Source organism: Phasianus colchicus, chromosome 6 (assembly GCF_987193195.1).
Source record: "Phasianus colchicus chromosome 6, bPhaCol1.hap1.1, whole genome shotgun sequence".
In the NCBI taxonomy this organism is placed as follows: domain Eukaryota; kingdom Metazoa; phylum Chordata; class Aves; order Galliformes; family Phasianidae; genus Phasianus; species Phasianus colchicus.
This window is the reverse complement of record NC_143441.1, coordinates 21,399,306-21,426,231: the sequence shown is the minus strand read 5'-3', so window position 1 is coordinate 21,426,231 and position 26,926 is coordinate 21,399,306. Positions and strand designations below refer to the sequence as shown.

General features: G+C 36.2%; 1 protein-coding gene across 1 annotated transcript in view; it reads right to left on the bottom strand.

Annotated features, from left to right (window-relative positions):
* The window catches only part of SKAP2 (src kinase associated phosphoprotein 2), a 111,451-nt gene that overhangs the window by 14,497 nt on the left and 70,028 nt on the right, over window positions 1–26,926 (bottom strand). Inside the window, exons 7-10 of the mRNA XM_031590139.2 lie at window positions 23,096–23,220; window positions 22,100–22,163; window positions 21,635–21,736; window positions 3,042–3,107 (exon numbers count right to left, since the gene is read on the bottom strand). Of these exons, the coding sequence (XP_031445999.1) occupies window positions 3,042–3,107; window positions 21,635–21,736; window positions 22,100–22,163; window positions 23,096–23,220 (357 nt within the window). The remainder of the gene's footprint in view (window positions 1–3,041; window positions 3,108–21,634; window positions 21,737–22,099; window positions 22,164–23,095; window positions 23,221–26,926) is intronic.

The window sequence follows — 26,926 nt, the reverse complement described above, 5'->3', positions numbered from 1 at the left end:
AATTCAAAAAGTCTTGACTTGCTGGAATTTCTCTGTCATAATTACATCCTATTCTTTTGCATTGTAAAATGGCTTGTGCTAACTGCTAAACAAAAGTCTGTAACATTGGAAGGCATGGTCACATAGGCTATAAATGTGAAAAATATATGAAAAAAAGAGTATATATATTTTTAAATGCAGAGTAGAGGGTATGAGGCAGTTTGTTTTACTTACTCATGGCTTTTCATATTAGCAATTACAAAAAATGATTGAGAAGGATTTTGGATAAGTTATTTCTCAAGGAAATAGTTCTTTCATTCCAGGACAGTTATCTGAACAAACAACTATCCAACAGTTTCCAAAACTCTTCTACAAAGAATTCCTCAGAGTTTTCTTCTGCCATCTCTGTTCTTCGCCAGTAACAGCAAAAGGAACAACAGATATTTTTGGCCAGTGTAGTGATGAAAACACTTAAGAGTTTATTTGACAGATTAAGAAGCAACCGCTGCTGGGCTTCCTAACAGTAGGCTCAGACTGCTTATTTGACTGAAAAATACTGGCATCTAACATTACATGCTCGAAGAGACAAAGGTGAAGAGTTATGGTAGAAGTCTGGAAAGTGTTTCTCTCAAATATGGACTTTGGATGTTGCAAGCTGTTTAAAAACGCCAACAAATTGCTCAAGGGAAAACAAAACTATATGAATATTCTAACAGCCTCAATAGACAGAAAAAGAACAAAACCTGGTACATATTTCATAAGGTTTCAAGTGTGCTGACCCACCGCAGCCTAAGCCAGTTCAACTGCAGGCTGACCCTTCCCTACACCCTCTCTCTCTCATGCCACTTTTGGCACTTGCCATTTCTGAGCATAGAGTCAGCAAAAAAACTACAATGATCAAAACAAAATTTGGAATTACAGCTAAGCATGGAAATGCACTACTGAAAACGTTAGAATAAAAACAGCTGTGCCTGATTTTCACTTCCCTTTTACCAGTGATGGCATCCAAATTAATAAACTATACTAAAATAGTAACTTTGAGCTACTCGGTCCACATCACCTACTTTCACCTTGCTTGTGAATGAAGGAACACAAAGGTTTGCTTTGATTTCGCTCTACCACCTGTGTAGTCCACAGTCTGTTCAGCATAACCTTCCTCCTTTTCCTTCTTCTATTCCTTCTATTCCCTTCTTCTGTCCCTTAGCTACTTTGAAATCAAGGTACCTATCTTGAGACAGCACAGACTAGAAATTACAAAAATCTTTCTCTCTCACCTGGCTGAGCTCACAGACAATTTGCAAAAGATTTTCTGTGATATTCACGGTAGGCAATAAATAAAGTGCAAGAATGTATGTGTTGTCAGTGTGGAGAAACATAAAATACTCTTGAATATAGTTAGATATTTTAGTAATGCCAATCTTACTTATGTCAACTCCGCCCTAAAAGTCCAACTGATTTCCAGTGCTAATAGTTGAACTAAGACCAGAAAATTAATTTGACATCTGGGAAAATCTGTTCAGGTATTTTCCAGGACATTGCACAAATACTAACAGGTCAGACAAGGCTCATTGAAACTTTTAAGAAATTCATGTGCTAAGTTTTTTATTTCTTAAAAGTATCATCACTTAAAACTTCAAGATGATCTTTTAGTGAAAAAATGCTGCTGTCAAGTTTGTAAATGGATTGGCCCCATGCTCTACTATGACAACGCACTTTTATAATTACAGTAATGTCTAAATGAGTATTAAATGCGAAAGCTGTAATGAGTCGTGTTGTCTTACACATGCTTTTAGCAGAACACAATGTTAACAGCATCTGATGACTTGGCTTTTGCTTCCTTTCCAAGAAAAGCAACCCCAAACCCTTCACAGCAACTTGTTCCTGCTTTCCTGTATGGGTCAGGAAATCAGGCCTCTGTTTCCTCTCCACACGTTAAAACAGGAAGAGCACTGCAGAGCTACTTCCTAAAGGAACTCTTTTTGTCCACCCTTTCCTTGACAGCCCTGAAAGAATGATGTGCATTTTGAACGATGGGGGAAGGTGAACCAGATTGCATGTCAATGCAGGTCACAGTTACAATGCAGCAGATCTCAAAAAGGTGCAAGGTCTGATAAGAAGCAAGTCTTCTCTACTTGCTGTGTCAAATCACCAATAGTTTATCTAAAGGTCCATGCCCTTGAAGCACATATATATCTTGTTTTTAAGCATAACTGGAAATACATTTCTGTCAAGAAAAGTTGTCTGGCCATGAGACTTTACACAGTGTATGCAGTTATTTTTCCAGTCCCAGAGATAATTAGCACAAGGGCAGTTTGCCAAGTTAAAGCTGAGAGAATATCCTTCACAGCCTTCCTAGGCATTGGTGTCCTTTTCCAATTTTTATGCTGCTGTCACTGGACTCTGGCATTTCTTACCCAATTCATTTGCTTTCTGTGGTAATCATATGCAATGAAGATATGCATGGCCAACATTTAAACAGGCTGCAGATCAATTAGTGGTCTTAAGTTTATCTGATTTTTATCAAAGAAGACAGAGCTTTGGGTCGATTGTCAGAGCCTGTGTCAAGTTGACCTTTTCAGAGATGTCTACATTGCCAGTCCCTTGGGCAACTTGTTGTCCCCTGTTAGTCTCTGAATGGCAGAAGTCTGTTCTGCTCTAGCACAAAGTATACACAGATGTCTATATTACATTCTTATAGGTTTGACAGCAACTGCATGTTGTATCTATAAACTGTCCTTTAGCTGTGACACTTCCTCAATGATGATAAGCTAATTTATGCAACTAAATCTCCTTTGTGCAGAAATGAAAGCTAATTGAGTCATTACAAAGTAATTCAGGAAGGAATACCTTGTATAAATTGGCTTACTTTATAAATCCTTCTCAAGTGGTTTTCATGCATCCTAAGTGGTACTAAGCAGTTTTGCTGCCATCAAACACCCAGGTGAAAAAGACAGCTTAGAAGAGCTATAAAAACATTATTTTAAAACAGCAGAGGAAGAGAAAAGAAAATAAAGATAAAAAGAAAATACACACACAAAATAAAGGAGAAAGATTTTAATTACCTGATGCAGCGTCTTGCTCCTGGCTCCATTTCCTTGGCATTTCAGTCTTTGGAGGAGCATTTTCTTCTGCAAAACACAATTGCAAATGAAACTGAAGGGACACTTCAGCTGACAGGAATTACAGCCCACATTAGTCTGAAAACCACACTCCACATTTCCAGATCATAAGCCCTGTTTACTATTTTGCATTTGTACAGCAGTTGGAGCAATGTCATTTCTGTGGTTTCCCCCACCCACCCATCCAAATATTCCAAAAGTTTCCTTTCAAAATCTCAATTGTGAACATGCTTTCCTTCTCAATCCGCTCTGAATACAGTAATCCAGTTCTGCTGTTTTCATGTTATCCATGAAAATTAGAATGAGAGTCCTATTCTGTTATATACATGTCAGGATGAAGAGGAGGAAACTGAGGAGTGAAAAAGTATCCCAGCCCGTATAAAGTAGTCAGTTCAATACAGAAGTATGCAGAGAAGGAAGAGGACATCTTCAGCATCATCAGGCAGACACACACACTAGCTAAGCACCTGCATGATGGGAATGCAGGCACCACAAGATGCATTCAGTGCTCTGCCTACTGCAACTAACCATGGTTTTAAGCAAACCAGACTGCAAGTAACTTATTTCAAGTTTAAGAGACAAGAAAAGAAGAAGCCTGGCAGTGATCTATACTAAAGCATGTTTCCTGGCTAGCAAGATTGGAACACTCTATGAAATTCCTATAGGCAATTTCTTAAGGTGTACTCCATCCTCATCTTATACAGAAGGGGAATTCTTTCACCCCCACACCTTCACATGAGGAAATTCACATTCCATTCAGCACAGGGATGTCAGACTTGCTCTGCACAACTCGCAGTCAACAATTTGTCAGTGAGGCAGGACAGGGAACAAACCATGAGCTCTTTTTAAGTTGTATTATTTCTTCAGGGTCATAAGAAAGTAGAAACACATTCATCTTGGCCCTTATAACATACCAAAAGTTGTTGAATGAATGAAGAAATAATATACCAATAAATCCACTTCTCAAATAAGAATTGGACTTTTAATATGTTTGAATTACTAGACACAGCAACTCATCACATCTTATGTCTTAAAAAGAAGCATGAATACCAGTATATGTTTCAGCTATTTCCTTTGATAGTTTATTAATAACAGACAACAGATACAGCACTCAACTTTAGAAATGCTCCTTGTTGTGAAACTTTTAGTAATCTGACTTTCTACTTTGACGAAGAGTGAATTTTACATCAACAGTTCAAAGGATTGCTAGCGTTGTAAAATTTAATCTACCCACAAGACTTTTGTGTGAACATTAGAGCAGATGTTTAAAGCACAAGAGTAGACCTGTTGAAATAAGTATGCATAATTGTTTGCTAACTTACATACGCAGGTCTACAAATATGACAGTTACTTCATGAGATTCAAAGAGCTTTGAACTTCTGCCCTGCTGAGCCACTGAGAGTTTTTGCTGTCTGACTCTTTACTAGCTAAAAGTCTGGTTGCAATGAATATAAACTATTATTTGAGCCAAACAAGAAGAAAAAACAAAACCAACACGATAGAACAGGAAAAATCTAAAGCTGCAGTACAACACAAAACACTCCAAACTATTTACTGCATTTAAATGTATTCCCTCACTTGGCAGACCACTTGTGGCACATTTCCAAGTACACTCATTTGTTTGTTTTAAGCACTTAGAATTGGAGTACAAATGACACAAATACATCCCTATAAGCTGTCCAGAGCACTAGGAGGCACTGTCATTCTATGGCTTCCATACCACAATTACACCACCCACAGGAATTATTATCCCATTGCCAGTCATATTTTGTAGGATACTCCCTAATGTAAGAGGAGTCAAGAAGACCTTTAAAATAATCTGGTACAGTATTTTTCTTCTTCACACCATTGCCGCCAATACAGTAAGACAGTATTCTTCTCTATCTTCTCACTATGTCAAAATGAGAGCAATCAACACTAAACAAACTAGAACTCTTCCAGAGCTGTAGATCCAAAGAACAAACATCTGGCCCTTGAGATACAGATTACATTTCACACTCAGAGACCCTATTGGCAACAATCCTCAAAATTTTTGAACTGACAGTGAAACGAGGAATTCACTATATTTATTTTTTTATTTCCTGTTAGTCCCAGAAAGATGCTCAAAATAATTTACCTATTCGAATCTAAAGAAAGAACAGAAAAATAAATACCCAACCATAGATGATTCCATCATTCACACAATTTTAAAATAAAAAATAAAATGGTGAATACTACACTAGCTGAGTTTTTGACATTAAGCCATTGATTTTTCTTCCAATTTCTTTTTCTTAAAGGGAAAAAAAAAATCAGACTACTTGAGTAAAAAATGGATTAGAACTTGGCTCAAGCAATGCATTCCTTCAATGGAATGTGGAATCTCCATAATAAATATGCATAAACTTAACAGTTTCCTCTACCATCACACCTCTTAAACATTTTCATATACCATACACTAATTTATAACATTATTAAATGGTATTCTACTGTTTTTTAATCTCTGAGACAGACATTGCCTATGCACAGCATTAGTTTATACCTGGGATAATTCCAGCTCGTGGGTTAATATATCCTATTCAACACTTTAATAACAGTAAACAAAAACAGCTCAGCTATGCAGCAGTATCTTCCAAACCACACAGATGGTTATAAGGTTTTCATTGTGCGGTTTCCATAGCAATCATATTGCAAATCTGGAAGCTTCTTGCAAATAAGCAGCTTGTATTTACATGCCTCTCGGCTGCAGCATGGAACTCTACAACATGTGAAGTTGTTATTCCAATCACATATTGTTATAAACATCACTGGAAGATGTTTTGATCGCTTAAGATAAAAACTACTGCAGTGAACTAATTTTTCATCTCTTTCATAATGATAAAAGCAATCATACGCTTGTAATGCACATTAATATGTCTTCATTTGAAATCTCACTGTGGTGTCAAAAGGTTATAAGCACATAAACAGGTCTTATAAGACAAGCCCCCACAAAAACACTTGTTTTATTAAATAATCAATTTTAAAAATCACAGTGCCTTTACTATCGTATTCAGCAGGGACGACAGATGCGTGCATGCAAATACAAAGGTGTGTACATGAAGAACTCTGCTGACATGGAACATCACAGCTCCATACTGCTTTGTGTAAGAAAAAGATAAAAGAGTTTATTAACATGAAGAGTATTACCCCTCCACACTGCTTTTTCCCTACCAAATAGCGACTCTGTACAGAAGTAAACAAGAGCTTTCAAACATGGATAAATGCTTATTATGGGAAACAGCTGAGACCTTTTCTCTCTCTGATTTATTATTTCATGAATTGACCTAACCCCATAACAGATGGATTATTTTCCTAATAAGGAACATAAATCAATCCAGCTATGTAAATCTGAAAAACAGCAAGAACTGGCTTCTTACAAACAAGATTATTGGCAAAAAAGCATTTAAGTAATCCCGAAGAAGGAACAATAAACACAAAACTTAAGTACATGAAATCTCTTTTATAATTTGGCCAAACTGACATCTTCTACTAGCATTAGTAGTGAGGACTAGAAACCATTTGGGGTCAAAGGAATAACAGCTAACACCCTGTTCTGTGTAAGGCCAGCACGCTGCCTCACTTGAGCAATTCAGGGCATAGTGCTCCCCAACCTAGGGAGCAAGGGGCCTCCACAGTACTCTCATTATATACACACCTGTATACGCCTGTACACTTCAGCCAAATTCTTAGTGAGCATTAACCTAAGCAGCTTGATACATTAGAGACCATCCACAGATTACAAGACCCTAAGCTTTGGTGCGTATAGAAGCATGGACTTTCCTTTCTGGCATCTTTTAGACTCCACATCCACCCACTCTGTAGCAAGAGACCCCTAAATTCAAATTGCAAAACTCTAGTTCTGGTAATCCTATGATATTGCCACAGATCTGGCCTTTTCTTATCTCCTCATGGATGTGACAGAATCATAGACTATCCCAAGTTGGAAGGTACCCAAGAATTATGGAGTCCAACTCCTGGCTCCATACAGCACCACCCAAAATTCAAACCCAAATGCTTTCTGAACTGCCCAAATGCTTTTGAACTCCAGCAAATCAGTGCCACAACCACCATCCTGGGCAGCCACTTTCACATCCACCACTCCCTGGTAAAGAATCTTTTCCTAATGCCCAAACTGACTCTCCCCTGACACAGCTCTAAGCCATTCCCAGGGTCCAGTTGCTTTCACCAGAGAGAAACTTACTGGATGATTTACATACAACTTGTTGCCATTTTACCCTGCTTCATCCCTTGTGCACTTCATAGACAAATACAACAGCTTGGAAAAGGCTGCTGAAGGTGATACTCACCAGCCACATTGTGAGACATTAGGTGCAGCAAGTACAGGGAAAAACAGACACCTTATTAAAGCTTCGTCTGAGTACAACGAGGCATTTAGTTTGGGGATGAAAATGCCTCCAGGAGGGTGACATAACTGGGAAAAAAGTTGATGGCTATTTAGAGAAGAGACTAGAAATCCAATAATTTCTTATTTCTTATTCTTATTTCTTTATGAGAGAAGAGATGACAATTCTTATTCCAATCCTACTTCTATGGGTCAGCTAGTTACGAACCACTGGCTCATAGAGAGTAGACCCAAACTGGACTGAAAGTTGATTTCAGTAACATAACAGCAAAGACAGTGACACAAATGGGCCACAGACACAGGCTAAGCACAGGGATTGTAGAGGTGACATCAAAGTATATGCAGAAGCAGAATTTGCACCTGAGGAAATGGTCACCACTGGGTTCAGAAATATGAAAGGATACAGCCAATACAGAACTGTACTGAAACAGAATACAGAAAGATATTGTTTTTAATATATTGGTTATGTCATGAATAACATAAAAATATATTTTAAATAAAAATATGATGAGTACCAAGATGCTTTGCTTTCAATACAGAACAAAACCAATGCCAGTCTCCAGGCCCAATTCCTTCCATCCTATGATCCAAGACTGATCCCAGCAAGGATGCAAAAAGTTTCATTCAAATATACTAACAGCTAACTTAGACAGTGCTCCAATTGACTCGTTGTGCAAGTTATAATCTGTTCTTTGAAAACAGCTACTATCTAAATTCCAGAATTAGCAAAGTTGAGTATATGCACTGCTCTTTTTGTCCTACCAGCAGACAATGTACTGACACCCACTGGCCTTAAATAAATGCCACTGACTGTACAAAGTGAAGGCTGAATCATGAAATAGTTTGGGGTAGAATGGACCTCTGTAAATTGCTTAATCTAACATTCTGCTCCAGGTCTGAAATTTAGATCAAGCCTCTAAGAAACATTTGGCTTCTTTTGGTACTCCACTCTGATAATCTAAGCCATTCAGCAGTTAAACTCTTATGTATGATACAAGCATAAACTAATGACTTCATAGAACAGGATTAGCACATGACTCCATTTTATCAAGGTCTTGCTAAGACTCCAGATGTAAGGTTTCCTAAACTTCTTGAGAAATCCTGCATTTTTTTTTTTCAGCTGCATTTCTTGTGTCTTGAAAAGGTGTTCTTTTACACCACCTTTTCTCCCAGTTGTGTAAACAATCTGAAAACAGGTATCTCGGCTAAAGGTGAAGCAGTGCCCCCTATTGAGAAGACCTTGGAAGGCTAACTCACGGTCCTTAAAAGATGAGCAGACTTTGTAATAAATAAACTCAGGATCGATGCTAGTAAAAAAAAAAAAAAAAAAAAAAAAAAAAAAAAAAAAAAAAAAGCTAACCAACAACAAGAACCAAAAACCAGTCAGATGGAGAGGTCCTGGAAGTCCTGGAATGTCACTTCTAGGTTTTCTGCAAAAAATTCTCTTACTGGGACACCATCCAATGAACCTAAGCTATATGTCATAGTTTGGTGTAATCAAAACCAAAAAGCTGGTACATTTTCTTCCTACCAAAAGCATTTTGGAGGCATAACATTTGCCAAATTAAAGAGTGAAATAAACAAAACAAAATTAAAAAGCAGTATTACTTGGGACAAACACAAAGCACACTTCAGGCTGCAATTCCCTAGTCTTCTTTATACAGTTCCCTATATAAACACACCTACCAATCGAGTATTTAATTAACTGATCTATACATTATAACTTTGTAGTATAGTGTCATATAAACGTTCTTTGGATCATATAACTATTGATATGAAAAATAATCACAGAGTGCAGCAGTGAAGAGAGAGAAGAAATTTGGAGAATCTAGGGAGGAACGGTGAAGTCTGTAAACACACTGGTGAAAAAGGCACTGCATTCTCCTATTTTATCATATACACACTCATCAGCCCAAAACATAATATGGCACCAAATTATAAAAACATTTCTATAAAAGCAGGAAGATACTATGACCACCTTACTAGCAAGAAAAAAAGAAAAAAAAGGAGAAGTTTTTTTTAGCAGAAAGTATTTACCATAAAGTTTTAGGGCAAAAAAAAATATGAAGATTAAGAGATCAAAAAACACATTCTGTTCGTTTTAAGAAAAACAGTTGCTCTCACACAAGAGAAAAAAAAAATCAAGCATTATTGGCAAGGTCATCCACAGTTGCTGCACAGTGCAGTGTTAAATATTACTTCTGTTTTAACACAAGCAGTTGGATCTTCTTACTCTAGTGTATGCCCTTTCACAAAGTTTTCATGAAACATGGGACTATGCTTTGCTTTATCTCCCCTACTTGTTGAAACCTGAATATATCAGCACTTTGTCTTTCTCTGTCCCAGTCCTTTTGCTTTCCTGCTTCTGCCCCATTCTGCAGCCACAACCAATGTGCATGAAGACTATGTCTCTCTGCAGAGCTCATACATATGTTGTGCCATTGCCAAACACAAAGGTTGTTGGTTAGTAAGAGCTGTTGTTTCCAGGAGTTCACAAGGCCCTTCAGGCTTTAAGAACCAAGTATCACTATGGAAGGAAAAGTGTGCTCAGTCACCTGAATGACAGAACAGAATATACTCATTAGGACAACTGAAAAATCCACAGAGGTACAGGCGATTCCTGGTTTTAATTATGAATATATTAAGATTTCATGAGCTCAGCTTCCTGCCTGGAGTGCCTGCTCACTTTGCATATAAGCAACCTTCACAATCATACTCTGAGTGACAGCTGAATCAACCCAGTCATTCTGTCCCTAGCAATACTCTTCCAAACAACAAATAATTCAAAATCTCAACTGGGAAAAAAAAAGCAACACATTTACATTCTCTACATTCTTTTTGTCTTCTTAGATATAGATGAGGAAGAATTAGCCATTAGTAAATTTAGGGTTAAAGATGGAGAAAAAAAATTAGCTAGGCTGACAGGATTAGGAGGAATAGAAATATGTAAAACCTCAGCTAGACCAACAGTAACCACGGGAGAAGAGCAGGTAGAAGGCAGGAAAAGCAGGAGTATGTAACAGACCATCTAGAATTCCTAATTCTAGAATACTAAAATTTCTTTGACAAAATGATCTAATTATTATTAATAAAATTCAATACAAATATGCCGAAGTGCAATGTGCACTGCATAGAAATAAGGGATTGGTTTTGCGCTGACCTTTTTATTTTCTCATGAAGAAAGACCTGATAATAGTTATTCTTCTCAAGAGGAAAGATAAAGGTCATCGCAAGCAAGTTCAATTGTGGATATATACACAATAATTATAATGAAGAAAGAAGAAATTACAGAGAGCCACTTCCAGAAAGTCATTAATTTTTTTTCCTGCATTTACATTCACAGCTAATAAGCATTTAAAATTAATTACTTCAGGAATTTATTTTCAGAAATCAAGTCTCTTAGACTTGTCTGATCCTGTGTGCTGAGTGAACTGGTCTCAATATGTTAAATTTTAAAAAAAAAAAAGTTAATGGATCATCAAACAGGATATCATAAGCAACTTCAGAACCCAGCTCCTCTTAAAAGTTCTTAAGTTAGAGTAGGCACTTTTTAAAATGTTACCTATACTTTTTGACTGAGAGCCTAGATAACTTCCACGTCCAAGCAGAAGGATCTCTGAAGGTAAGGTTTTATGTCAGCATCCAACAAAAGCACAATTCTGGCTCCACTTCTAAAAATGTTCCAAAAGTCTCATACTTGGCCTGTAAAATCCAGGCAAGTCTTACCTAAATCCATACTTAAACATTTAAAGAAGGAATAAAATATTTTAGGATACTTCTCTTAATAAGCCTCAACTTTGGATGTTTCTACACACTCTTCACATTATTTAGCTAATTAACAAAAAATGCTCCCTCACCTGCCCTCCCCTCTAATTGCAAACAGTTGCAATTATTGGAAAAACTGATGTTGTTGAAACTGATTCCACAGTTGTGTTGTAGGTTCGCAGGAATTTGCACCAGAAACTGCTTTCCTAAATACATGTGCATGCACATAACTCTGTTCTTATATATAAGCATTGTAAAGATTTATGTGAATTCACTGCAACTAAATTGGTTTGTTCTCTTAACCCATAATAGCTCTTAGTTATGTAAACAGTTTAAGCATTCAACATGATATTTTATAAACTTATTAATTAAGGTTTTGCTAAAATAAACGTGGTAGCTATTAAAATCTTCATAGAAAACATAAATAGTTCCCTATATAAATACCAATTTATATAGTCTACCAATCGAGTATTTAATTAACTAATCTATACATTATAACTCTGTAGTATAGTGTTATTTGACAACCATGTATAGGAGTTACAGTTTTCAGGTCTAAATTTATCTGCTACAGAGAAAGAAGTCTTTAGATGTCAAGTAAAGTTTCCCATACTCATTGATCAGCAGCAAGATTTAAATTTAAAAGTCATTTCTGAAAATTACATACCCCTAATTGTGACAAATGTGACTTGACATAATATTTACATACACAGAATCATAAAGAAAGCATCTTATTTAAACCACATTATGTCCTTTAATAATCTGCAGGGTTAAAGTATTCAAATTTATAGCCTGATTCCAGAAATGACTACTCCACAAGGCACAGAAGACAAGGCATTTCAGGCTCGTTTGCTTTAGTGAGAGGAAACACAATACAGTTGTTGGCATGTTTCCACAAGAAAAGTCTGGCTCCCAGATGCTTCTCTAGTGACTCCTTTAAAATGTTCTACCAAGACATTTTTGTATTCTCTGTGTTGATCATTAAATGCACATTAACAAAAAAAAAAAAAAGGCGCCCAAAAAAAAAACCCAACCAGCCTTCATCCTTTGGGTACTTTCATGAGAAGTAACAAACCCACACCACTGCCTCTTTTCACTGTTTGTGGCACATGCCACTACATTCAGTTACAGCGACTACGTTAAACTTGTTCTCCAGCTTAAACGATGTAATAAAGTAACTGTGAAACGTGCTTGCTATGTTTCACTAGTAGAGAAAAATCAGAATAAATCAGAAATAAGCTGAAAATTATAGCTGCTACACAGACTGTTTACACATACAGTATTTGGGGGTAACAAGTCCGCATTCATCTCTATACATGTTAACAAATGCAGTCTCATTCCCCTCCTCTCATCTACTAGGAAGAGAGTGGGATCAGCAGCTTTGGATGTCTGATGTCACCAGCCCTACATGGACCTTTGAGAGACAAGGGAGGATGGCAGGGATCTGAAAACAGTTCATAAGCAGGAGATGAAAACTGCTCCCAAGCAGCTTGCCACTTTACTGTGGGATCGGCATGCAGCTGGTTCTTAGAAAAACCAGGGCCTCTCGAGTCCCAGATTAGCTGGATTCTCTTGCAGCCAGTACTTGGATTCTCCAGGCCTCGTGCCAATGACACGGTGCAGTCCCAAGTTCTAGAGTACAAGCAGCCATTTTCTAAGCCAGAGCTAGGTGATTTAATCCTGAAACTGGTCTTTATGATCCTTATGGAAATGATAACAAAATCATATCCATCTTGAAATGTTGTTTACTGAATTATCTGAAACCACTGCTCAATATTTAGTAATGGAAACTTTACTCTTTCAGAAATAAATTTGAGACAAGGTATGAAAATAGATTCAATTAATACATTTTCTGATAATTGAAGGGCAGATACTCTTGCTTTGCACTGGAGACAATACCTTTGTCTTGACAGTAAGATTCCTTCCTTTTATTTTCCAGCTCTACTTATGGTTGCATTCAGTTTTCAAGGATAGAATAATTGTTGCAGCCTGGCCACAAACCATAGGGAGAAGCACTTGATCTTTTTCCTTAAAGAAATCAAAAGTTCCCAAGCTCTTAAACTAGTTTTCATTAGATCATAAAAACCTTTTAGATGTAGGAGATTAAGATTTCCCAGGAAAAAGTAGACTGCAGGAAAAAAAAAAAAAACAACAGTAGTGAAACAAAACATCCCCTGTGCCAACTGTGTTCCAGAGGTATTTTCTTCCTGTTTTGCTCTCCAGTCCAAATTTCACTGATTTGCAACGAGCTCTCCCCAACCTCTTCTGGCTTATTAAGACAACGATCTCTCCTTCAGTGCTGAAGCTCACATGTATGTCTGCACCCTGCCACCTCTGAAGCTTCCCTCCCCTACACTAGGACACAGAAGACTGTTGCATCTTTCCCTCCCCACCTGGTTGACCCTGCTGACCATGTTCCTTTCCCAGAAGCAGCCAACCTGCTCCTTTCAAAGACAAGGAATCAGAGAGTAGCAGCCAAGAAAGGCAGACAAACAGCCCTTGCTTATGTTGCTTTCCTCATTCATATGCAAGCTAAACATGACATCCATTACAAATATAGTACACTGTAACAAACAAGCAAAACAGGCAGACTTGCATTACAGACAACAACATTCATGAAGCTCCAGTTAATTAGCAGTACTTTGTTTGCCTAATTTCTCCATCTTGAGGAGAGTGGGTAGCAGATAAAAAGTATACTGAGACAAAATATATATATATACATATAGAGGGACTTATGCTTTCCAAAGACTTAAGAATTCAAATCAGAGAATTGTATGTACAGTAACAGAAAGATTAAGTCAGTCTTTAAAGCCCACCTTGCTGGGTCTTATTTTAGAACCCAGTTGTATAAATTATGGTTCTTTAATAGCTACCTCGTGGAAGCCAGAAAAGTTGAGAAGCACTAGCCTGAGGCACTGTATAACCTCTGGTTGCTCTTGTTTCTCAAAAGACTCTGCCTAATGGTTTTAATAGCCTGATACGCAGTCATTCATCACAAATTCAAAAAGTAAAGGTTCCTTGATCTATCTATATAGCATTCATCACAGTTATATTCAAGCAGTAGAGCAAGCCCAAATTTTCTATTTTCATAAATATACATAATACAATTGACATTTTACTTTGAACTTGCTACACTACAGCAATTTCTCAAATTTATGGTTAATAAACTATCTCACATACCAAGGCATTTCTTCTGAAGGCTCTATATTAGAATTATTTCACTGTTGCTTAATTAGATAAAACCAGTGCCACCAAAGAAAGAACTTCAGGTCCACAACCCATTGAAGACATGCATGCATAAACAAAGCTTTGCTCACATTTAACATGAACTCAACTGTCAGAAACACAGTCCTCATCAAAAAAAGCTATGATACAAGTAAAATTACTTTGTGTGATTTTCTCTCCCCAGGATGACAAGCTATTCTGGGACAGAATTCTGCCTTTCAATAACAAACAACTTCTGTCACATACTGTTCACATCAGATTGGTTTTGCAGATCAATAGTGTCAAAAGTTATTTAGCACTGGCACACAAAAAACAATGTAAAAATGATTGATTGGTACTTGCAATAAAATAATCTTATTTCAATAAGTAAATTCCTTTCAATGAGATGTGTACTAATTAGTTTTTGAAAGACTTCTTTAAACATAGAATTTCATGATTAAAAATACTTCCTTTTCAGATATTATTAAGTTATGCCTTCCAAGTTTAAGCAAACGAGCTTCAAAATGCCAACAGACAATGAATATGTAACAATCCATTTCTAGACTTTTTGGTGCTTTTTATTTTATTATTCTTATTGTTTGATTGGGTACTTTTCTGTTTGCTTTTGATTTTTAATTCTGAAATACTGAAATAAAATTTAGCCTTTGAGAACCTGAGACTTTATAGCCTTTCTAACATGAATTCTTATGCAACTTACTGTTACAATGGATCACAACTCAGGAAGGATACCACTGTTTGTGCCTCCTGTGAACTCTGAAGCCTGTGAAATCTTGTATGCATTTCAACAAGAAGAAAATACCTAAACCTAATTGTATACATTTTCCATTTAGTGTAGATACCGTAATTAACTGCTTTGAATTTCACAGCTGGCCACCATTCCTTCTACAACTCCAAAAATGGAATATAGAAAACTCAATTTCAACTCCTGAAAATGTAGGCTTAGAATAAGTGATGTATTTTGGTTAGAAGGGAAAAGAAGAACAATTTTTTCTGCCGCTGAAGTGTGTTACCAAACAAAGAACACTCTATTCTAAGAGTACTTTTCAGCAGAAAATCCTCCCTTCCCAAGTCCAGCAAATGCCTGTTGCACACAGATCAGCCTAAATTTGAATATTCAATTATTATTCCATTTTTACCACTTCCTCACTTGGATGTTTGTGAATGTTTATGATATATTTGAATTGCACCAGCCACAGCAGAGTTCCTGACAGCTACAGGACACCTGTTATCCACAGACCAACAACATGTATTCACTTTTCAAGAAACACACAATAGTCTGTGAATCTTACTTTTTCTTTCCAAGACTTGTCATTTCCCACTCAGGGGACATCTTATTATTTTCAGGTACACCAGACTGTCTTAGCACCTTTTCCATCACGGACACTTAACATCAATAGAAACAAAGGTTTCCTCTTTAGATGTAGGATTACATTAATTGAAGATAAAGCACAAGCTCTCGTGGCGAACAAAAGCTGAGATTCAGGTACCAGGTTCCTAACCATCTTCTGGAAATGATGACTTCAAATACAAGAAGTTGTCTGCATTCATAACTTATGTCTCACGATCATTGAGTATCAGCGGAAGACACTTGCTATATATTAATTCCACAAGAGTACTGCCTCAAAATCCAGGGCAACAGAAAATTCAGACACAGCTCCAGTCCCTCACAGTAGTTTAAATTCAGCAATATGCAGCTGCAAGAAACTGTTTTCCAGTGATTTCCATATTTGGCATATAATCAAAGATATTTAGAAGACCTGAAATCCCAGTGATAATAACAAACAAACCAAAAAAAAAAGGAAAAAAAAAAAGAAAAAAAAAAAAACCACATAGGCAGAAAAAAAAAATCATTACTATACCCTAACACCAATGTGTAGTTTACATCTTTTTTTTTCTTTTAATTGATCTTATATTATTTGAATATCTTTTGATTTACAGTGAAGTAAGCCCTGTAGCATCCCATCTTATTCTGATATTGCATCTATTAGTAAGATACTATGGGCACACACACGGTATTTTAAAATAATGCAATGGTTAAACAAGTGAAAAATACTAGCTTCTTACCAACAAGATCCAATTTTTGAAAAAAATGGTTTTGAAGAATGACCATTCCTCACTGCTTTAAAAGGAGAAGAAAAAAAAAAAAGGACAAAAAAACCCCACCTCACCATTCTTGGATATGAAATATGTTCTAATGGAAATAATTCAAAACACTTTCAGTAAATACTTTCGAAACTCATCTTTAGATGAATCCTCGAGAATTCTGATCTACTTCTCAGCTTCAAATATCCCAGACTCTACTTAGATTTAGAAATCACATCATTTTCTAATAAAATACAGTTTTTGTGGGGAAAAAGAAAATATATGTATATTTAAATAGAACAACAGTATTATATATTACTTTTGTGGAAAAGAAGTAAGGAATTCCATAAATATTCGATAAATAGCTGATGCTGGGAAGAATTTGGACAATATACCAGGATATATAATATACTAAACAGCAATCTTCACAAATAAGATGTTAAATTCCATAATCATCTTTTTCTGTGCTGACTCAGACCTACTGCTCTGATTCACGCTGATCCATTAACTGTTTTTTTTGTTTTAGCTTACTGGTTTTGGGAACTGGTCACACAGCTATGATCCACAACAGGGACTGCCAGGCACCAAACAGACCTTGGCAGTGATATATTGAAAACTCTGAAGCAAGCACAGGTCTACTGAAAAGGTACATTCACACATCGTTGTGAAATCCTCTATGCAAGCACCAAAAAGTCAATACATCTGACACTACATTTTGCAGATGGAAATATTTGCTATAATCTTGTGTTTGTGAGTGACAGGTCAAGCTTACATTCAAGCCTCACTAAAGAATCAAAACTTCTTTCTTCCCTAGAGGTAAACCAGGGATCACAATCTTGCCTTTTCCCCCCTTCAAGCAGTGAAAAGGTTACATCATACAATTTCCTTCTTCAAAGTTCAAATGACCAAGTAACAAGAGAAGATGATAAGGACATTAAGTTATGCTATTTAGCTGCAGAGATTGACTGTTAAAAATTAAGACAACAAAGCTGCTTCAAGAGACAATCATGAGTCAGAGACAAACTGATCATTCCCCATCTTCCTAAGCAGTGTTAGAAATAAGTTCTGAAACAACATCAATATAATTTAAAGCTATTACATTAAAATACTTCATTTAAAATAAGCAGCCACATTAAAAAGTTCCTGTGCATAGCACACTTTCTGTTGCATAAAACTTAAGACATTTCTTACCTTTCCCCGAGCTTTGCCTTGGTTACAGTTTCCCTAGCTAAGCTTCCAACTACACTGCAAAACAGAATTACTGGCCAGATACTGTGGCTTGATCAAACTCTGGCAGAGGAATGATTATGAGAGTTAAAAGAAAAAGGCAAGCTTTTCAGTCCCATGATCCTTGTCCCAGTCAAACACTGAACCAATCCCAAAATTTAATTTACAGCCAAGTAGGGACTGACGCAAGTTGTATTGGCTGGATTCGTTCCCCACAGCAATTCCCCTGGCTAGACAGCACTCAATTTCACTGTCCTCTTACCCAAATATTCTCTATCTTTTGGACAGGTTAAAATTAAATGACGCAAAGGCAGAAATTTCAGATTTGTATTACACCCACATCACTTGGGATTTCCAACCTTACCAAGAAGCACCGAAGAGATCATCAAACCCTATCTTCAGAATCATTTTGGTGGAAGCTACACTGTATGCACTGGAAACTACTACTATCGTGCAAGCTTGCAAGCAGAATGAGAACTGAAATAGATAACACAAGACTGAAAATTAATATAAGATTGAGAGCTTATATATAGACTGCTGTCCTCCTATTGTGCAAGACTGTTACAGAAAGAACACAACTGATTTTTCAGAAAGGATCATGGTGGCAGGCAGTGGTTAGTACTGTAATTTCATGTATGCGGTCCACACAGATGTAGGAGGGCCCTTAAAAATTAAGTCACTAAGATCCCAGGTTATTAAAATAAATTTGGTCTTCAGGAGTGATAAGAACAGACAAAATCTTGAAAAATGACAACTAACTCCTAAGAAGAAGAACTCTGTAGTTTTTTCTTAAACACCACTAAAGACTACGCATCCAGATATAAGTACACACATCTAAAACATGGTTTAACACTAGAGTTTGAGAAGTTATTTTGTGTTACAGACAAGGAATCAGTTCTGTGGACTGCAATATGTAATTGTCATGTCAAAACCATGTACAGTGTACTAAAGTAGAAAATAAATAGCTAATTAAGAGCTATTTTATTAACAGCTAATTTTAAGAGCCCAAAATGGGTCCTCACAGACAATATTTTTATTTCTGTTCAACTATGTTTTCTATATGCACTTTTATTTAAAATAAAACAGTGGTTTAGTGTGTTGGAAAAAGTATAAAGCTTTTCTTTATCCCCCTAAAGAATCTCACAAGGAAGATTTAACAGTTGGAAAAGCTTTAGCAGTTCTGATGTTTTAAGCTCCACATAAATAAATACAGTAAAACACACTGACTGAGAATCAGGCAAATGATGCTTCTATAGTAAATATGAATTTGTATGTGCTATTAAAGAAGAAAGTGATTTAAAAGATAAAGACTAATTTTTCCACCTCTCTTTGTACCCTCTGCTACTATCAGCCTATTTCTTCTGCTAGCAAGCAGTACAAATTGAATTCCATTGAAATCTAAGCTTTTAATAGGTAATAGACTATTACTATTCTGGATACTGGATTGAAACTAGTGTGCTCTTGTCTGGAAAATTCATTTTTCTACACTGTCTACTGCTACACGAGAGATGGGGGGAAAAAAGCAATGCGGTAGCTCGTGAGTACTGCCCATCATGTTTACTGCTACGCTTCAAAATACTCAGTCGTTCAAAATAGTGAGAAAATATACATATCCTCTCTTTAATCCAAACACTCCTTATTGTAATACTGAGTCAAATATTACAAAATTGACTGCATTGTGAACTGGTTTAATTTGCTTTGAAATGCTGATATATAAAAAACCCACTGGAGTATGCAAATGATTCCTTGAGAAATGGCAAATTACAGCCAGATAAGTAATGACAAGGTACAATGAGCTGCGTACCTGAAGTACAAGACTTTAAGGTTTTGATGCATGGAAAGCTAGTGGACCTAATATCAAGACGCTGTGAGGATCAATACAAAGTGAAAATACATTTCTTCTTCCTCCTCATAAGGATCTAGCATGATGTCTTCTCCATTCCAGAGTTTAGCATGGCTTTTGGGCTCTACAAGAAATTATTAAGGGAACTGAAAGGTACAAGAATTCAGAAATTCTTATTTGCTCTGGATTAGAAAGTAAACTAACAGCAAGGATAACGGATTTCCACTTTTTGACTATGAAAGGAAGAAAGAATACATTCACTTACCTGGGAAAATAAAAAGGACAGTCAGCGGGAATTAAAAGCCTACCATCAACAAGGCCTAATGAAGCCAGCTGAGACCAAAGTAGAGTATGCTCTCTGACTACCAGTTTAAGTGAACAGAATTACAAGAACCAAGTAAGGCCTATTCCTTTGAGGTTTGTCAGCTAGCACTTCATCTAATCCTCTTCAATATGTTAAGGATAAAGAAGTGAAAGACTGATTTAGAGCAACAGAAGCATTAGTTTTTACTGCCATTTAGGCAAATGACTTTAGAAGCACATTTATGGGAGAGAAAAATAGATTATTGCCACTCAAAATCTATAGCAAGTTTCTTTTTATTTTCTAGTTACACCAACACATCACAGCCAAAATTAGAGCTTCACTGTAGAAGGTAAGACCTCTTGAAAAGCTTACAATTAAAATAAAGATGGAGAAGGCACAAAATAAGGAAGGTAAATCCCTAATTCACAACATGAAAATAAAAAAGTCCAAGATCACGGGGGGTAAATAATTTTATTCCTCCGCCAATATTTAATGTGTTACTGCTGTAAAACCTACTTCCTGTCTCACATTCAAACAAATGGGTAATATAAGTGAAATCTCAGGAAAGAAAGAAAAAAATTATCCCAGAACATGTGTAGAGCTTCCTTAACGAAAACGTAACAAGCATGAAGGATCATCTTCTGTAAGAGCCTGAGCATCCAAAAAGCACTGCAGTGTTTGAGTGCATTACTCCCACTATAAGATTAAGCCGCCTAACATAGATTTTATATTCACTGCAGAAGCTCTCCTACAATTTCCCAATTCTATGCAATAGTTTTGAATTTTTTTTAGTAAGTCTTTCATGTTTTCTTCTCTCACAATTCACTGAAACAACCTTAAAATGAAAATCAAGACAAACTTAAAAATGTTTGGGTGGTTGTTATTTTTTTTGCCTCCCACAGACAGAATATTCAATCTAGAAGATAAATAAAGTTAGTCAGCATCATGTTACCGTACTGGATTTTTCCCTCATGTTTTTGCTGATAATTGCACTGACTCAAACAGCAAGGGATGTAGAATGTTGAGTCATGCAAAGTGATTACTGTCATACCATTTTAAATTATTTGTTAACTAACGGTGGCTGAATAGTTACTTCTAAAATAGCTGCTTAAAATATAAAAAAGATCAAACACCTTCTTCCTATCACTTAAATACCTATAATCAATTTAATCAATTCAAAAGCTGTTCACACTAAAATTTTGTGTGTCACATCATAGTCGTGCTGGAAGATATGAAACAAAGCATGTCAATACTCATGTTGTCTTTATTTAGTGTTCATCTCCCTTCATGCCAACACATTGCTTTCTTGCGAGATTGTAAAAACTGTATTGGGCAGCAGCTGGAGTAATAGAAAACTTTTGCCTAATATAAATGGCAAAACAAATAAAGCAAAAAATGATGCACAAGGTGGTGGAAAAAACTGTAAGGCAAGTCAATTTTTTAATTAAAAAAAAAATTACATATTAGAGAATATTAATGAGCCAAAAGTCCCTCAAGACCACTTTTACACTTTCAGCACTATTTTGATGCTCCTGCTAAAGAAAACTGAACTGTTCTCACTCAGATCTGGTTAAAGACATATCTAATGTCATAGAAAAAAAAAATTAAATATGTATCTTAGTCATCAGGTTGCTTTATCCACTCAGGTTATCAAACTAGAAGCAGGGAAGACAAAATCATCACAAGTCATAAGGTTAAAAAAATCTCAACAATACCTGGAAGTTCTTCATAAATGCTGTCATCTATTGGCTCATTGCTTGCATGTCCAACATCATCATATTCCTCCTCTTCCTCAGGAATAGTATTAGATTCCATATCTATGTAAAAGCAAAGTTAATGTTTCGTAAATAAGAAAAAAATAAAATAAATTCATTCAAAATGAAAGCATAATTTGTTTCATTTTACAAGCTGGTTCTTACAGTATATTCTGCTTATTTTTTTAAAACACTCATAACGAAGTTTTCAAGCTATATGATATTCTTGGAAAGAAAAGCAAATATATTGCACAAGGAGAAAAGTCATGTAAAAGCTACAAGATGACTGAGAACCAGGAGTTACTATTCAAAACTTGGATAAGTAGTAATAGGAGAGATACAAACGTGACAGACCTGTTAATGGACAGCACTACTATCACTAAGCAGTACTGATAATAAAGGATATGGCTTTTCTGGCTGGTTTACCTTGAATTACAAATTTCACTTGCTGTACCCATTCCTCTGCTTCTTTGGGAGTGGCAGCTGTAAACTGTTAATAATAAATATTAATAAATTATGTTTATTAATAACGAATAGTAGTAATGACAAAAACATAACTACAACTTCATTAGCAATAAAAAAAGGGTCTGTAGCATTCTCGTCACTTCCTCAAGAAACCATTAGTAATTCTTTTCATGTCTTCTGGTACTTTTCTTGCAAGGATGCTTCTTATAATGTAAAGCTAATTTTGACAAATTTACGTAATTGAAGGAGAGGATGATGGATTTGAAACTCTGATCAGCAGCTGGCAGCTGTGCAGAAAAAAAGCTGCTTCTCTTCATCAATGTCAAAGCCAGAACTGATGAACAAAATTTGCCCTTGACAATTAGAAGACACCCATGAATTTCTTTAGACTGCTGGGTACAGTTTTCTTAAAAATGTTCTTGTCAGACTCCAACACACTACCTGACAGCTTAATTAACTGGCTTTCAACTGCAATCTCAGATATTTAAAACTTATTAAACTTACATTCCATATTGATGTCTAGCTGATAGATCTCTGAATTGCACAGCTGATATGTGCCTTTAAGCAGATATACTTGGCAAAGCCATGACCAATACAATATGTATTTAACGCTGATAGATATTTTGTTTAACTTTTACTTCCACTACTTAATTCATCCAAGAAATAATACAGACACACTATATAATAGATATTAAAATACTAACATTGAAATGACCAATAGATAAAGATGATAGATTTCCCTGTTCTTGTCCAAAATGATAGTATTTGAATGCATACTTTTTTTTTTTAAATTAGATTTTTTTTTTTCTTTATATACGAATACATAGTATAAGCAAGTAAGGATTTTCTTTTTTTATTAAGATGTCAGTGGAAGTTGTTTTACTGAAATGTTAATTCAGTAACTGGAATTGTAACGGCTTTATCAATTTAATTTCAAGTTGACATAAAAAGTCCAACCTGATAAATGCGCTTATCAGGAGCGGAGATTTCAAAACAGCAATCTTTCTTTGCGTCCTTCCGAAGGCTATTATTCATTCTGATGGTGTAGCCCTCTAAGGCAAATTCACCTTTCTGTTGTTTGTCTGTTGGAGATAAAAAACAAAGTTAGAGCTTCATTTACAACAGAGAATGCAAGTGGCTTAGCAGGTTATCGTTTATTCAGATTTGGTTTTCTATTTCATGAATTTTACAAAGAACAGGGGTGGTTTTTTTAGCAAAATGATTAGGTGGTACTTCTGGAGATAAAGCTTTACTTTTAAGGAAGATGTATGCAAAAGTATATTTTTCTGTAGGATGACTACAGAATTCCACAGAGAGATGCCTGCAGATGGTGGTCTTATTTAGCAAGAAGTGCATGTTATGACAATTGTACCTAGGGAAAGCCAAAGAACTGGAACTTGTGAGACATGCTTCCTATAAATCAGTGTCTCTTTCAGGTTCAGTAAACCAATGGGAAAACCCATCTAGCTGAGAGCTTGCTGAGCTCCCTCCTAAACTAACCACTTTACTTAAAAAAATAAACTTCAAGCTCCTTTTTAAGCAATTGAAAAAGCTTTTCTTCCCACCCACTCCCAGATGCGCTTCCTTTCCACATGGTAAAAGTACAGAATGAATTCTGTTATAAATTCAGGTGTGTGTTCCCAAAGCATTTTTCTCAACACAGTTTAATTAGCTAATAAAAGTACTGAGCCCTACCACAGTTTATTACGTAGAGCCATGTGGTTGCTTTAAAGACAATTCTACTTTTTCAATTTTAAGGGTTCTGGTTTATAAAAGTAACACTTAGCATAGGCCTGAGGTAAATATTCTGCGTGGTGGTCAAGTAGCACCTGTGTGCTTCTGAGCACTTTAAACCAAGGCATGTTTTGGTGGATATTAAAAAGAAAACAAAAAAGCAGAAGTAAGTTGTTTTTGCAAGTTCTGCTGATCACAGTACAGCATTCAATCTAATATGGGCATCACCAGTCACATTTTTCTCAGGCGTCCCAGAACAAAGTGCAGATGTAAATGAAAACTATATACGCCTTTATATTGTTTTGGCTTTTTTCCCCCACACAGAAGGGGAATGCATTAACTAACAAAAAGCATCAGACGCAACAACAGTCTGACTACTGCTGAACAGAAGCATATGAAGCATTCGTGTTTTTCAACAAAAGAAGACAGCTTCCATAGACAAATAAAATAGGAAAAAAAATTTTTTTGAAGGAGCAAAACGTGGCAAACAGCAATGCAAACATCAGTGGAAGTAAGGGCAGTTCCTACACAAATACTCTTAGCAATCTTATATTGTGCTTTCTTCCACTTCTTTCTTAATTCTCACCCAGGGCAAGGAAACAGCAAATTAAAAAATTACATGAGCAAATCCAGAGCACTGTTCTATTTCCTTTTTCTAGTCCCTTCTGTAACAGTAAGCTTTCTTCATTAAGTAGTAAGATTCAGTACTGATTTTTTTTTTTCCTCAATTCTCCACCCCTACATCAATCAGGACACAGATGCAAAATTCATGGAATCCCACCAAGGCAGATATTAAAAATAACTTGCAATAGGTTAAATAGATCTCCTTTTAATGAAATTCATTTCAGCCTAGAAATTTTATTGTTCCTTCGCTTGTGACCTCAGGAAGAAAATGAAGTGGAGCACATTAATTTCTCACTCTCCCATAGTAAACCCCAATAATATAGGAGCAACACAGACAGAATAAACATCAGGTTCAAAAGACAATAACATTTTGTCAAGATAAAAATTAGGCAAGTTTTCAAATTTAATTACTTGGAATATTTCCAAAAATAGTCCCCCATGACCTTTTATGGGACTACAGTTTCAAAGAGTTAATCTGAGATATCCGTGCACTGGTACTAGTTCTTTCAAAGAGCATTAAAATTAAAACTAAAAGGCGCTATACTTTATACTAGAAGAATAGCACAGTGCATGGTATCCACACTGTATTTGTTAATTTTCCTGTTTACACTGTCTTTTTCTTATCTCTCAGGATATGCCATTCCAATGAAAATCACTTTCCTTTGCTATTAAATTCTTTCACTGCACTTTATGGCAGCAGACTAGTCATATCTTTGCTACTTTTGCTTCTAATTACCCATGCAGTAAAGTGCCCCTGATAAAAGCCCAGTGTAGCTCTGCACAAGTGCTTAAGATGCTGACCATAAGGAAATTTCAAGACCATGCGATACTTCAAAGCCCTGACCATAAACCCAACAAAGTTGGGAGAAAGACTCAGTATGCATTTACAGTCCCTGCAGCAACAAACCAAAGACCCAGTATGTCCTGAGAAGTAGCTCCACAAGTACCAAGTGGGAGGACAGAGGTCAGTTAATTGCCCAGCCGCATCCACTGATGATGACAGGCAATGGGTGCTTACAAATCCCAGTTGCTCCTGTAGAACAGACCTCTCAAGGAAGGGCTGGAGACAAACCGTGTTACTTGACAGCCGTGGGGCAAATCGTGACACATGGCCAGGCACAGTAGTCAGCTGTGGGCTGGAAGGCAGGGCCATCTTGTGATTATCATGCTTGATGACCACCTCAACTTCATTTCTTAGGAAATGCTTCCAGCTGAGCACTGTGACTTCTATGAACTTTTCCATTCAAAAAATGTTTATATCACAAATACTTTTAGGAGACTGTACTTCACTGACAGTATTACGGCTTTTGATGTTTAAAAACTTTAAAGACCTGAAGATTTTACTTGGAGACCAAAAATTAGATATACTAGTTCATGATGGGAAGAGCTTTAAATGTCCATAGCTTCAGGAAGCCTACTTACATTACTGAGATGTCACTTTCACTTTGAGTCTCCAAATTAGTACCAGAGTTTTTCCTTAAGCAGGAATTCAACAGCATATTAGGAAGGGATTGGGGAGAAACAAATGAACGGAATGCACTTCTCTGAAGAAGGATAACATTCTCCTTGCCTCTTATTTTCTCAAGACAGGGCTTTGCAATTCAACCGCAGGAAACCCTCAGGTTGTTGCAGTGCAAAATAGAACGGCAATGCAAAAATATAATTTGATCAGTTTTGTAAAAGCAAGAAGGAGCACAAGTATCAGTAGGCAAAAGTTTTTCCGCCATTAGGTCAGATCTCATTTCAGAATAAGCTGCTTTTTACTCTTATCTTCTCATCCTCTTCCCTTCACTCTATATCAGGTATGCATCAATAAATAAATAAATCTGGGTCTGTGTATTCCATTTTGCCTCAGAAATTCTGAATGGTAAAAGCCTTGTACAACAGAGCGGACAGTCAGGAATTAAGTACTAAAAATAAGTCAAAGTTAGGACAAACATTTTAGAGAAAAATAAATTTATGGGGCAATACTTAAAGTAGGACAAATACAGATCTGAATGAAATTTGAGAGCCGCCTTAAATATTTTTCTAAATTTAAACACTACATATAAATTTCATGTATCTTAAAAAGGAAAAAGTGAAATATTGTTAACAATGGAAACGGGGCCAATATTGCATTAGGAAAAGGGAGTCTCAGGGGAAGCAAACAAAAAGGGTTTTGAAGTAGCCTTGCGTAACTGAGTCCATGGGAACTTTTGAAACAAAGAAGGCTAAACCTTCAACTGGGTCTTGAAATGATTGGGTTGTAAATTTGAGGCCTAAGGCATTGTGACCATATTATTAGCACATGTAAAAAGAATTAGTGCACTCTGTAGAACTCTGTAGAGAGGACTTGGAGATTGGAAAGGAAAGAAGTTAGAGAGAAAGGCATAAGGAACAAAGGCAAACAGAAAGATTTCAGAGAGTTATAAAGTATTTATAGATACTATT